Raw genomic sequence first — 12,370 nt, 5'->3', positions numbered from 1 at the left:
TACAGTTGTGGTACTTGAAACCAGACTTCTTTTTTTCCTCAAGTATGTGTAAAGGAGCGAATCAATCTGTGGTCAAAGACATTTTTGAGCAGAGGCAATAAAAATAAATTCTGTATAAATGAAAATATTTTAGTGAACTCCTGAGTGGCACTCAAAGAACCTTTATAAGAAGTACTGATGTCTGATTAGGGAATGAGTCCAAGAGTAAGCAGAAGATTTTGATGCAACTGATGCTTTATTTATATCTTAATTCTTATTTGGATGTATATCCAGGCAAGGCTTACATCCTGATACTGTTGCAGTGAGCTCTGCAGTGAAAGCCAGGCTCTTCCATCAAATGATGCATACCAATTCCGTCACTACAGATTTTTTTTTAAAGAAGTTAGTTTTTTCCTTGTGCTTTTTCCTTTGAACTCATGCGTTTATCCATAATCTTTGTGAACTTGGCCATACCTGGAGGAGCTGCAGTTTAATAGTATCCTGTGCTATAATCTTCATTTCTTCCTGTAGGCAGCTTATCAAATGTGCAGAATTGTACCAAAGCTCTGATCATCTGGCTAAGGCGATTAATGTCACCTAATGCAGTGTGTTGGTACCAAACAGATTACAAGGAGCAAAAGAGGTTTGGAGGCTGAGTCAGTGACTTGGAGGAGGAGAGGTGTAAAGCCCCTCAGGAAATCAGTAATCATCTCAATTTGCAGCTTTTGTAGCTAATGTACTGTGTGCAACTAAATATGTTCTCTGGAGTTGTGCGCTGTACTTGCTGTTCAAGTGTCAGAGAGGATGCTTGTTATAGAGCATGTTATCTTGTCTTAGATTTCATCTTCTTAAACCAAGTCCATAAATATTTGTGGTGTTTAAAATGCACGTGTAGCATCTCTGGTAGTTTGTTGAACCTTAGTAAGCATATGGGGATGTTAAACATTAACAGGGTGCTACATAACTGTGGATATAATTAACTTCATTTGGTCAAGACAGTAAAAGCATACTCTATGTACATTATGTAGCTGATAAATGCTCTTTTATGGAGACATTCCTTTGACTTGCCAAATAATGGGTCACTAATCTGAAGCCACATCTACACTGTAGGCACAGAAGTGAACACAGGCTGCATTAGCTTGCTTGACATGTCCCAGCTTAACTGCACTAGAACAAGCTTGAGCATCTCTGCCACATTCTGGTCATGTAAGAAGTGTCTGTGGACAAGCTGCTAGTTTAAACTACAGAGTCAGAGATGCTGTTCACATTTTGTCTTTTTAGCTTCCCCTGCTCTTTTAAGCATATTTGAAAACAGGGTGCTTCTTCAATATTTCTATTGCTATGTAACTGAAAAGTAATTGAACATAAGTTGAAAATCCAAGACAAGTGTATGTTTGGGAAGGCTGTTAGCAGATATGTGCCTTACTTTGCTGTGCTGTGAAGAAATAATTGCATGAGAGGACTGCCAAAAGTATATGGTCCTGTGTACTGGAGGTGCCCCTGGGGCTGGTAATGAGGGTCTGTGCACTTGTCAATCCAAACCCTCCACAGCTGGCCCCAAGTCCCTCTGGAGTTTCCATTTTATGGCTTGATGTCCCTTTGACTCCTTACTCCCTGCTTTAGTATTTTATTATGTGAGTACTGGGGCAGACAGAGGACTGTGTGTGTATGTATGAGAGAAAAGTTAAAAATTGGTGTAGATGATACTTAGAGCTGATTTATAATTAAAAACCAAGAGCTTTTGTGCTCCATAGGCAGTTGGTGTGTTGGGGTTTTGTGTTGGTAATTTAACTGGATCTCTGCAGTGCCAAGTGGTATTTTCACTGCCAGGAAGTGGAGTGCTTAATAGATCTATCCAATGGTATTAAGTAAATTTTATGGTTTTGTCAACTTTTTCCTGTATTTGGCTTTTAGGAACAGGACAGCTGCTAGACTTCTCAGGTGGTTTAGTTTGCATATGAAGTTTGAGCTTAGCAAGTTTCTTTTATCCCAAATTATTCATCAAGTCATTTTAAGAGTGATTTACTAACAAAACACCTATTTAGGTATTTACTAAACAAAACCAAGGCCATAAAGCATAATGGTGAACAAGATAACTCTGCCTTTTTTTTTTTTTTGATCAACAGTGATCCAGATGGATGTATTAAATGGCTATTTAAGTTGCTCTCACAGGATGTAAACTCTGAAAAAAAAGCCAAGTAAAAATCCTCTGTCTCTCCTATTCCCTAAGCACCCTATTCTCCTCCTATTTAAATAGTAAAGCTTTTAGCTATCAGTTACTTTTTTTTGATTGATACGTGGCTGACTTCAGATGTGGAAAAGTTTTGTCTGAAGCTTTATTTAAGGAAATACAAAATAATTTGGAACTTTAACTAAAACTGATGGTGAAAGGAATTAGAGTTGTTTGTACAGATGGGGTTAGAATGGAAATATTTAATCTACATGTAGGTATTTCCAAAAGACCTCATATGATTTGGTAACCTGATCTACCTTTTCCATGACAAAAGGGCATTTTGGGTGTCTTATCCAATTTAGAAACCTAGTCCTGAGTATTTTTCCAGTCTTGCCTGATTTAGACTAGATCAACTCTGAATTCCATGAATTTTTATTTACTTGGAACTGATATAAAATGAGAGAAGAATCAAGTTAAAGTAACTGCCAATAAATCTGATAAGGATATTCAGATATAATGGAGACAGTATTCCGTTTTGGAGTTGGAATTGAGTAACATCTTTGCTGAGGTCAGAGTTGCATACACAAGACATATGCGAGATCAGGAAGCGCCCTTGTGCTTTCTGATCTGACCTGCATAGTCTGAGATTGGAAAGATGGCCTGGAAAATGGGGAGGTCAGCTGGAGGAGGGAAGGGAATCATTAAGGTTGGGAAAGTCCTTCAGGATAATTCTAACTGACAAGTCTACCACTCAACTTCACTGCTGCGCCTACACGACTTTTAAATACCTCTGGGGATTGTGACACTTCCCTGGGCAGCCTGTTTCAATACTGGTCAACCTTTTGCCTTAATTTTTTCTTCGTATCCATTCTAAACCTCCCTTAGCGCAACTTGAAGCCATTTCCTCTTGTTCTTACCATCTTTTACCTGGGGCAAGACATCCCCCCTTTCAGTACCATTTCCTTGGTGTGGTTGTAGAGGGTCATTAGGTATGTACCGCTGCCTTTTTCTCCAGGCTGAACAATCAGAGCTCCTCCAGCTGTTCCTTATAAGAGTTGTGCTCCAGACCCTTCCCCAGCTCCATTGCCCTTCCCTGGACATGCCCCAGCACCTCACTTGTGTTTTCCTGAATTGAAGGACTCAAAACTGAACTTGAGGTGTCGCCTCATCAGTACCGAGTACAGGGGGACGGTCACTGCCCTGCTCCTGCTGGCCACAGCCTGGCTGATCCAGGCCAGGATGCCATCGGCCTTCTTGGCTGCCTGGGCACACTCTGGATCATGTTCAGCTGCTGTTGACCATCACCCCAGGTCCTCTTCTGCCAGGCAGTTTCTCTGCCAGTAGTGCTGCCTGGAGTTGTTGTGACCTTAGTGCAGGATCCAGTGCTTGACCTTGCTGAACCTCATACAACTACCCTTGGTCCATCAATCCAGCCTGTCCAGAGCCCTCTGCAGGGCCTTCCTGCCCTCCAGCTGTTCAATATTCTCACCCAACTTGGTGTTATCTGCAAACTGACTTAGGGTGTTCTCAATTCCCCTCACTGAGCTCGTTGATAAAGATGTTAAACAGAAATAAAGTAAGCCTGCAGTATCTTTTGTAGACCATTCAAAGTGTCTCTGAATATATTTGTGGTCTTTCTCCTTCTGGATGGTGATGGCAGGAGGCAGGGAAGCCTGCACTGTTAATCTGTAAACTGTCATAGTTGGAGCGGAAACTCGCATTGATATTCCCAATATAACATCACCAGTGTTATGCCAGTTAGGAGGGACTGGGTAAGGAAGGCAAAGCTTTGATAGCTTTCATATAGATTTGGTCTCTTTTGCATCAACTGTCAGCGATTAGGTAAATGTGAAACTATTTTTAAAGCTACTTTTTTCTTCTGAAATAGTTTGGCATGGGTTCTGAAGCTTAGTTGTCGAATAAAGGAACTTTCCAGCAACTGCCTTTGATTACTTCTAAATGTAGGTTACAGCTGTCCTTTTGGGAAAGGCACATAGCTCAGCATGTGAGAAACTGACACCTTTTTCTCTCCTTTTCAGAGTATCTCCTCTACAGAAGTCCGAAATAGTAGACATGGTCAAGAAACACGTCAATGCCATAACACTTGCCATTGGGGATGGTGCCAATGACGTAGGAATGATCCAGACAGCTCACGTTGGAGTGGGGATCAGTGGCAATGAGGGCATGCAGGCAACCAATTGCTCGGATTATGCCATTGCACAGGTCAGATGCAAGAATGAACAACTGCCATATCATCTTTGGGAAATGCACTGTGCAGCCATGTAGTGCTCGATCAGCTTCTTCTAAGCTAGAAGCATCTCTGATTGTTTCTTTTTCCAGGCAGCTGTCTAGCTGTCTGTATATTTTGGATATATTTTGGGTATCTGTTATGATTTTGTATTCTTCAGGGCAAAGCCCCACCTCTCTTCAAAGTTTTAGTTTCCTCCTGACAACTGTGCAATATCTTGGTTCTTCAGTAATTAGGGGGAAACAATTTCTGTGATGCTTGTGTTAATATGCTTTTAAGTAACTGACCTGTCTTGGTCTAAACTCTTCTCTTACTATGGGTAGGCCCTATAATCAGATGTGTGAGAATCTGGCTGTTTGGCAGTTCTTAATTTGAGATGTCTCCTCTATCTTTATTTCCCCTTGCCCCCTGTGTTGCATCAAAGAACTGATCACAGTTCTAGAGAGCTGGTCAGCATTTTCATTTTACACGTGTTATTTTGAACATTATTTGGGGTGAGTGCTCCTAAACTAGTTCATCAAATTCAGAACTGATTACTGCAGCTAAAAAGAGGAGTTAAAAGCCATTTTTGTTTGTTCTGATGAAGAAACCACAATTTAGAATCAGGATTTTGAAAGGAAAATAAGAAAGGAGGAAGATGCTTCAGTTACTGAATATCCTGTGAATACTGTTTACACCCGAGATGCTCTATGTGTTTTAGACTATGCAGGGAAAAACCAGATCGAACTGACAGGAAGAGGAGACAGTCCCTTGTGTCCTCAGTGAGCAGAGTTTCACCTAATGTTCCCTTCTGGCAGGGTATGTTCAGATTTGTTCTACCAAGTGACGTGAAATATTACCATCTTTTGCTAGCTCCCAGTAGGAGGTGAGGTCTTGAAAAGGCAGGGATAATGCTGCTGTATGCACAGATAACTGTTTATTGTGGTAACCCTACTGAGAAGCAAAGTGTCAGTCTTGTATTGCTGCTCTGTTGTGACCTCTGATGAAGAACACTGAAGAAGCTGAAGTTTCAGGTTTGAATAACTGAGACCTTTCACAAAATCTATCTTGAGAATTTTAGGCAGTTTAACCAAGTTTTTCTGTCATGAGCAGTAGCATATTCCAAATATATAACAGTATAGGAACTGCTGTAGCCATTGTCTCTGGTATCTCGTAACGAGTTTTACCTTTTTAATTTCAATGGATTATATGTAGCTTCTGCTGTGCAACTTAATGGAATACTCTTTACTTGGACTTCCTCAGATCAATTATTACTTCTGCTTTGGTAACTAAGCATAAGCAGCAAGAATTTTGTCCGTAGAAGGCCCTACATATGTTATTTCTTTTTTGTCGCAGTAGTGCTAAATCTGGAGAAGTAATTCCACGTTCATGTGTTGCCTTTGCACTAAAAAACCCCTGTATTTCAGTTTAGTGTTAGAACATGGAAGCTGCTCTTCGTTTAAATTCCAGTCAGCAAGTTACTGACAATAATGATGAATCTTTTTCATTTAATATGAAATAAAAGCTGGTGACACCAGCACAGAATTGCAGCATTCAAAAATTAGTGAAACGCTGTGGAACTGTTTTTTTGTGGTTGTGTAGTAGAATTTGTACTGATTAAATCAGAAAACATATTAAAAAATCCCTGTAGTAGAGGAGACTAATACTGTGTCGTAGTATGTGCTTAAAAAAAAAAAGTAAATTAGTGTTCAAAAGAAAAACATTATCTCCATGGAGTGTATTTCTTTCAGCAAAGACATATAACTCCCACTAAAACATTACTGTGTGTGCATGCCTTGAAGGCAGAGTATGTTCTTATTGAGTAATTTAAGACGACCACTGTAATGTAGCATCTCATGTTCAAATGCTATTTCAAATGCACTGCTGCCAGAAGCAGGCACTTAGAGAAGAGAGAGTCTCTATATAGGCTCATTTGGGATTCCAGGGAGAATCAAAGCATAAACCAAACAAAAATAAAAAGCCAACTTGTGTCTGACTCCACTTGAAATAGCTTCCACAGGTGCAAGGAGCATCTGTTTGAATCATCCTTTTCCCTTGAAATGATATTGCACCAGTGACCTCTGTTCAGAGAATTCCCAAATCAAATGACCTAGCTAGTTAGAGAGACAGTAGTAGACTTTAATAACTTTTTTCCTCAGTAAATAGCTTTATCATCTTAATCCAGAGAACATCTGGTGTCTAGGGACTGTTTCCTTTTCTTAATTAAGCTTCTTTCTTCAACAAATGTTCTTGTTTTAGTTTTCTTCTTTGGAAAAATTAGCTTGTTTTGTGGATGCCTTTCATGGTCTTAAAACCCCCAACATCCTTCATCCTTTAGTCAAGACAGATTCTAGAAGATAATCTCTGTATAAATGAAGTTATGCTAGGGTTGATACAGAGATGACTGAAAAAACACAGTGTTTCACAGGTAGGCTGGCCAGATGGTCATAATGTTTCCTGCTGATTTAAAATGCTGTAAATACAGGAGCAGCCAAACAAGGACAATGTCTTGGTAGAGCCCCTGTCTGTACTGCTCTATGCCAGTAGCTGTGCATTTGCACAATATCAGCATTCTTTAGGCTCTGAGTATCTTCCTTGCTGTGCTCTGTAGTGCACTCATTTTCATGAGAGCAGAGACAAGAGCAATTAATGGTAGGATTTTTTGTTGCCTTGAACTTTCAAGAAGACCACATCCAAGATGGTCACTTGCTAGATTCAGCAGGGAGAGTTTCACAGGCTGTTTCTGACTGTTCTCCACAGGAGCTTTGGGATGGCTTGTAAGGATATTGTGGCAGGTTTCCCATCACCTTGGTGGTGTTTTGTTAGTGATTTTGATGAGGAAAGTTGTAGCTCTCCTGCAAATTAACTGGAGGCATTTAGGGGTCTAACAGGTCAGCTACTCCCTTGGGAGTGTCCCAGTTACAGCTCTAGCTCAAGTTAAGCCGAGAACAGTGAAGCCTGGTTCACTTTTGTTTTCTCTCCTTCTCTCCTGGCATATCCTAACAAATCTGAGTTGCTGATGCATGGGAGTGAGGCTGTCCTTACAGGATTTGTGGTTCAGTGATTTCATTACTGGAAAGCGCGGGAGCAGAGCTGCCTCACAACAGCCCTAACTCATTACGGTAGCTTTCAATTTCAGATAAATTTTGGTTAAAATAAATTATCTGGAATCTAAATTTAGAAGTCAGGGTTTTCCTGTCAAGTCACTTTGTGGAAAAGGAAGCAAAGCAAATAATTACCTTAGTGTCCAAGATCCCTTCAGGTACATAGATGTAAACAGTAAACACAGTCATCCCTTTGAGCGGTGGGCAAAAGAGGAAAGCTGCAGGTCATAAAAAGGTTCGCTAACAAAGCCAAGACAAGAAAATTATGCATTTCCCAGTCTGGATTACAACACTGACTCCATAAAAGTCCATTTTCAAAAGTTCAGAATTTGAGCTCCATCTGGGGTTCAAACTAGCATTAAAATGTATGCAATTATATAAGATTAGTTTACTTACCCTTTTTGGCAAATGCACCTTGCTTTATACAATATTTTATATATCACACAATCACATGCATTTTGGGGGCAGAAAATGTTAATGTAATTATCTATTCTCTATAAATGCATCTATTTTTCCACTTTCGTTCCCCTCTTGTGTATTTTGTATGAGCTCAAGACAGTTTTGTATATTAGGCTGTTCATTTTACAGAGGGAAAGGAGATTCTGAACCTCGTAAGCCCTCAAACATTGATTTTACCATCAGAATGGTAATAACAATTGAAGACTTTTTGCCATTTAAAACCACTTTTTAGAACCTTCAGAAGTTTTGCTACAGAAAAGATTTTAGCTTTCAGTATTTTAAGAATTGGTTTTTGCATATATCTTCAGTTTAGTTGTTTAAATATAGCACTTCAACTGCTTCCAGGGCTGATTTGAGGATTTTTTTTTTCCTTGAAGACATGTGTTTGCTTTCAACCTTTTTTTTTAGCAATTCTTCATATATGTAAATACTTCTTTTCTGTCTTTCAGTTTTCCTATTTGGAGAAGCTATTGTTGGTCCACGGCGCTTGGAGTTACAATCGAGTTACCAAATGCATACTGTACTGCTTCTACAAAAATGTGGTTTTGTATATTATCGAGGTAAGAGAAACTAAATGGATGGGTCTTACCAGTGCTCATTCCTTAAATCATCTCTTGTAACTAGAAAAGCTCACCCAAATGGATTGAACAAGAAGGACTGCAATTTTGTTTCCATGTTTAACAATTTAAAATTCAGTTTTTCTCCTCAAATCAGTTCACTTGAATCTTTTAATGTTTGTAAAGGAAGACCAAAGGTTTTCAGTACTGTAAAGCTTTGGATATGAGATGTCAGAGACAAAGTTCATTCCTTCTCTGCAAACACTCTTATTGAAAGCATCTTTGTATTCATGGAAAATTTCAATTAGTGCTTATATTTATAAAAACTGGAATTTGGGAGCTAAATGTAAATCAAAAGTGCATTTAATAGATAAACAAATAGCTATTCATAACTATAGCTGTAGCTTTCAAGTTACAAAGACCATAGATTAGCTGGAACTGAAATTAGTTTGCTTTGTTTTTAGGAAAGCGATGACATAATTTTGCAAATGATGTTCATTTACAAAATGAATCAGGTTATTTGATTTAATAATTAAAACATTAATGTGTTTTGAAAATAATTTGCTGGAAGATGTCAAATACTGAAACTGGTTTTTAAAGAGGGCTGAATACTGTTACTACCATTCCAATTCAGCATGCTTAAGATAGGAGTGTAGTTCTCACACTGCAGAATATAGTCTTGAATTTAAGATGTATCAGGAAGGGAATTTTATAATATGCTTTTGCCTAGCTAGAAATACTCAAGGAACTTGAAGTCAGTGTTTTGATCAGCTGAGTATCAAGTGATGACTTGGTACAGCAATTTCCACAGTGTTCATCAGTTTTATTGATACATGTGCATATAGATTAGATTTTCTATTTCTTTGTACAGCTGAGCAGCAATGAATGAGGTTAACAGAAAATTGCAACATTTATAATTAGGCAGGTAGTTATATCAATTAGAGGAGATAGTGGGTGAGTAATATTTTGCTATTCAGTAAGTAATATAATGATCAGTGTGGTCAGTATTCCTGACTCCAGCAGGGTTTGATCATTGTCTGTGTATGATGTTATAGAACAGATATTGTCCACTAAGTTGTCCACTTTTCCTGTTCTATTTCTGAATTAACTGTTATCTGTTCAAATTTCAACACTCATTAGTCTACTGCAAGAGAGTTATCCTACACATCATGTTTTTAGTAAAGGTTTTTACATGCTGTTGGAGATAATAACAATATTTGTGCAAAGAAAATATAAATAGCTTTAAAAAGAACTCTTCTGGTGTATTCCTTACTGAGCATGGCTGTCTGTTACTGGGGTTTTGCCTGAACTTTTCAGAAAATGCTTAATAGCTTCATGCTCTTCTTCTAGGATTCTTTTCTCTATTTGAAAATTAGTTTTGGAAGTCCTGCTTCTAGCTTATTACAGCACCACGTGTCTTTGTTTTTCTTGCCGTAGTCTGACAAATTAAGTTCTGCATCAAATGTTGTATAAAAGCTATACTTTCCCATATAAGCGGCTGTGCAAGGAGTTGAGTAATAGTGAAGTTCTCTGGGACCCCCATCCTGAGGTAGCTCAGTTATTTTACCCTAGGGTAGAATTTTATTCACCAGATATCTCTACATGATACATAAAATCCAAGTCTGCTCTGAGAATGAGGTCAGGAGTTCTCTTCACTGTCTTAGGCAGTGTTCAGTTCTTTTTTCATGCTGTCCTGAGACAAATGAGCTTTTGTGTCTCCTCATGTCCATGACTGAGAAGCAATCCGTTCCAATAACACCTGAGCACTGAAAAATGTCTTACAAGATGCAGCTCTGCACTTCAGTTACCTCTCTTTGCTTGTGTTGCATAGAAGTTGGGAACAAGTTTAAGGCTTTAAAGGAGATGAAGTGACAGAAATAATCCTGTTCTCCTGCAGCAATGGGAAGAGCTCAATTTGGTTTTCCCTGTTGATCTTCCTTTACTAGAAGCCTTAAGGAATCTCCCCTCCAAAACTGTTTAAAATAGCCAAATTGTATGGAAACCCAAGAGACACCAAGAGTTCTGGTATCCTAGGGATACAGGGTAGAGAGAAGAGATCTTTAATTCCCTCCTTAGCTTTACACAAAGAAAGAGAGGTTGTTTTGTGTATGTGCTGTGAGGCTTGGCAGTGTTGATCAGTTTGTGGTATGAAATGATGCTCATGAAAGAGATGCTCCATGAGGGAATAAATCCTTCAACCTGAGAGGCTGGTAGTTAAATGCCTGCACTGTTGCTTATGTCTGTGGTGTGTTCCTCATTGTTTCCTGGTGCTCTGGACAAGTTTAATATTTACCCATACTTTCTGCTTGAATATGTGGTGTATGGGGAATATCCTATTGTAATGAAACAGGGATTTGAACTTGAGCTACTTTGTAAGTATCTTCAGAAGGATTGTACTAAGTAAATATTTATACAATTGAATGAAAAAGCACATCATGAATATGACTGCCAGTTCTGCCTTTGTTACTGTATCTGTTTTATTTCAGTGGAGTTTTAACACCTGAGGAATAGATGTAGTAAGCCTTATATAAATGGCTTTTGCAGCAGAGAGGCACTGGGGCTATCATAACTTTTATTCCCTGATACTTTGCAAATACCATGGGGAAGAAAAAGGTGGTGGTCCAGCTTGGCACGCAGAACATCTGGAAAGATCTTGCAGAGGCATACAAGTTAAGGCATTAAGATTTAATTTAATTGAACAATGGTAAATGCTTGAGAAAAGCATATTGCCATCTGTTTTTCTAGCATCCTAATGTTGTCATGCTAAAACTCCTCATACATTAGAAGTTCATCTTGACACCAGTTATGTACACTTAAACCTGGCGGATCCAAAGTGTTGCATCCCTGAAACATTAAATTTACCAGCTTTTTTCAGGTTCTAGGTTGAAATATGCAATTTGGGGTTTTGTGAAAAGTATACTTAAGTAATTGTCATCATGGGTTTTATTCCTAAGAGGTGCTGTGGGCTTAAGGCTGGTGCTTACCTTTCTGCAATGGCTGATTCTTTGTGGAGAGACAGGGGCCCAGGAACTCTTTTCAGCTGCTTTGATGAATAAAATGTGTGCCCATATTGAGATAGTTCCATGCAGCTAGAGAGGTGGTACAGCAGACAGGAGGCCTTGTGGTTTAGTGATTGCAGGGGCAATGGAGCTTGAGAATGTATTTTCCCTCTCTCTTGAAAGTGCCCTCCTAGTATTTTTCAAGAGGTGAATTTTAAGTCATCAAAAGTTTAGTGAAAACTGAAAAGATTTTGTCGTGGCTTAACAACTGGAAACTCTATGTTCCTCTTCTTTGTCTAGCCTGGTCTCTATCATTTCTTCATCATGGTCCCCCTGCCATTCTCTTGATTTCTCCCCTTAATTTTTGAAAATACAAAACTAAGTGAAGTATAACTAAAAAGCACAAAGAAAGCAGATCCTGGAAATTCAAGTCCTTTGGGTGTGATTCTTAGCCCAATTCCTGAACCCTTGTATATCACTGTTGCCAAGCTGTTTCAGGGTATGAAGTTGAGGTTCTCTTACTTATGGACTCACCTATCAAATGGGGTGCAGAATCTAACCTTTCAATCCATGGAGCTGGTTGGTAGATTAATTGCCGCTTCTTCCCCATCCTTGACTATCCATGCTGGGTGTGTCCTAAGAGGAGCAGGGGAATCTGCTTGGAAAACTACCAAGATGGCCGTAGGGATGAAATGCAAATATAAAGCCCTCTCTTTGGTGTCCATTCCTGTATTTCCCATATCTGCATGTACTAACACTGTGCACTAAATCTGTTTCTAAGGAAAGCCAACCATTCAGCATCATCCTGAGGCAGAAGACTGGTGTCAGGGTTTCAGCTGTTAAAGGTTTGACAAACAAGTAGCTGGGCATAC

The 12,370-nt window shown here is 39.1% G+C and overlaps 1 protein-coding gene across 1 annotated transcript in view; it reads left to right on the top strand.

Moving 5' to 3' along the window:
• Window positions 1–12,370, top strand: part of ATP8A2 (ATPase phospholipid transporting 8A2) — a 277,870-nt gene that overhangs the window by 126,695 nt on the left and 138,805 nt on the right. Inside the window, exons 25-26 of the mRNA XM_058824803.1 lie at window positions 4,192–4,375; window positions 8,392–8,502. Coding sequence (XP_058680786.1) covers window positions 4,192–4,375; window positions 8,392–8,502 — 295 coding nt within the window. The remainder of the gene's footprint in view (window positions 1–4,191; window positions 4,376–8,391; window positions 8,503–12,370) is intronic.

Source organism: Ammospiza caudacuta, chromosome 2 (assembly GCF_027887145.1).
Source record: "Ammospiza caudacuta isolate bAmmCau1 chromosome 2, bAmmCau1.pri, whole genome shotgun sequence".
In the NCBI taxonomy this organism is placed as follows: domain Eukaryota; kingdom Metazoa; phylum Chordata; class Aves; order Passeriformes; family Passerellidae; genus Ammospiza; species Ammospiza caudacuta.
The sequence above is the reverse complement of the archived record's forward strand: the minus strand, read 5'-3'. Positions and strand labels throughout refer to the sequence as shown.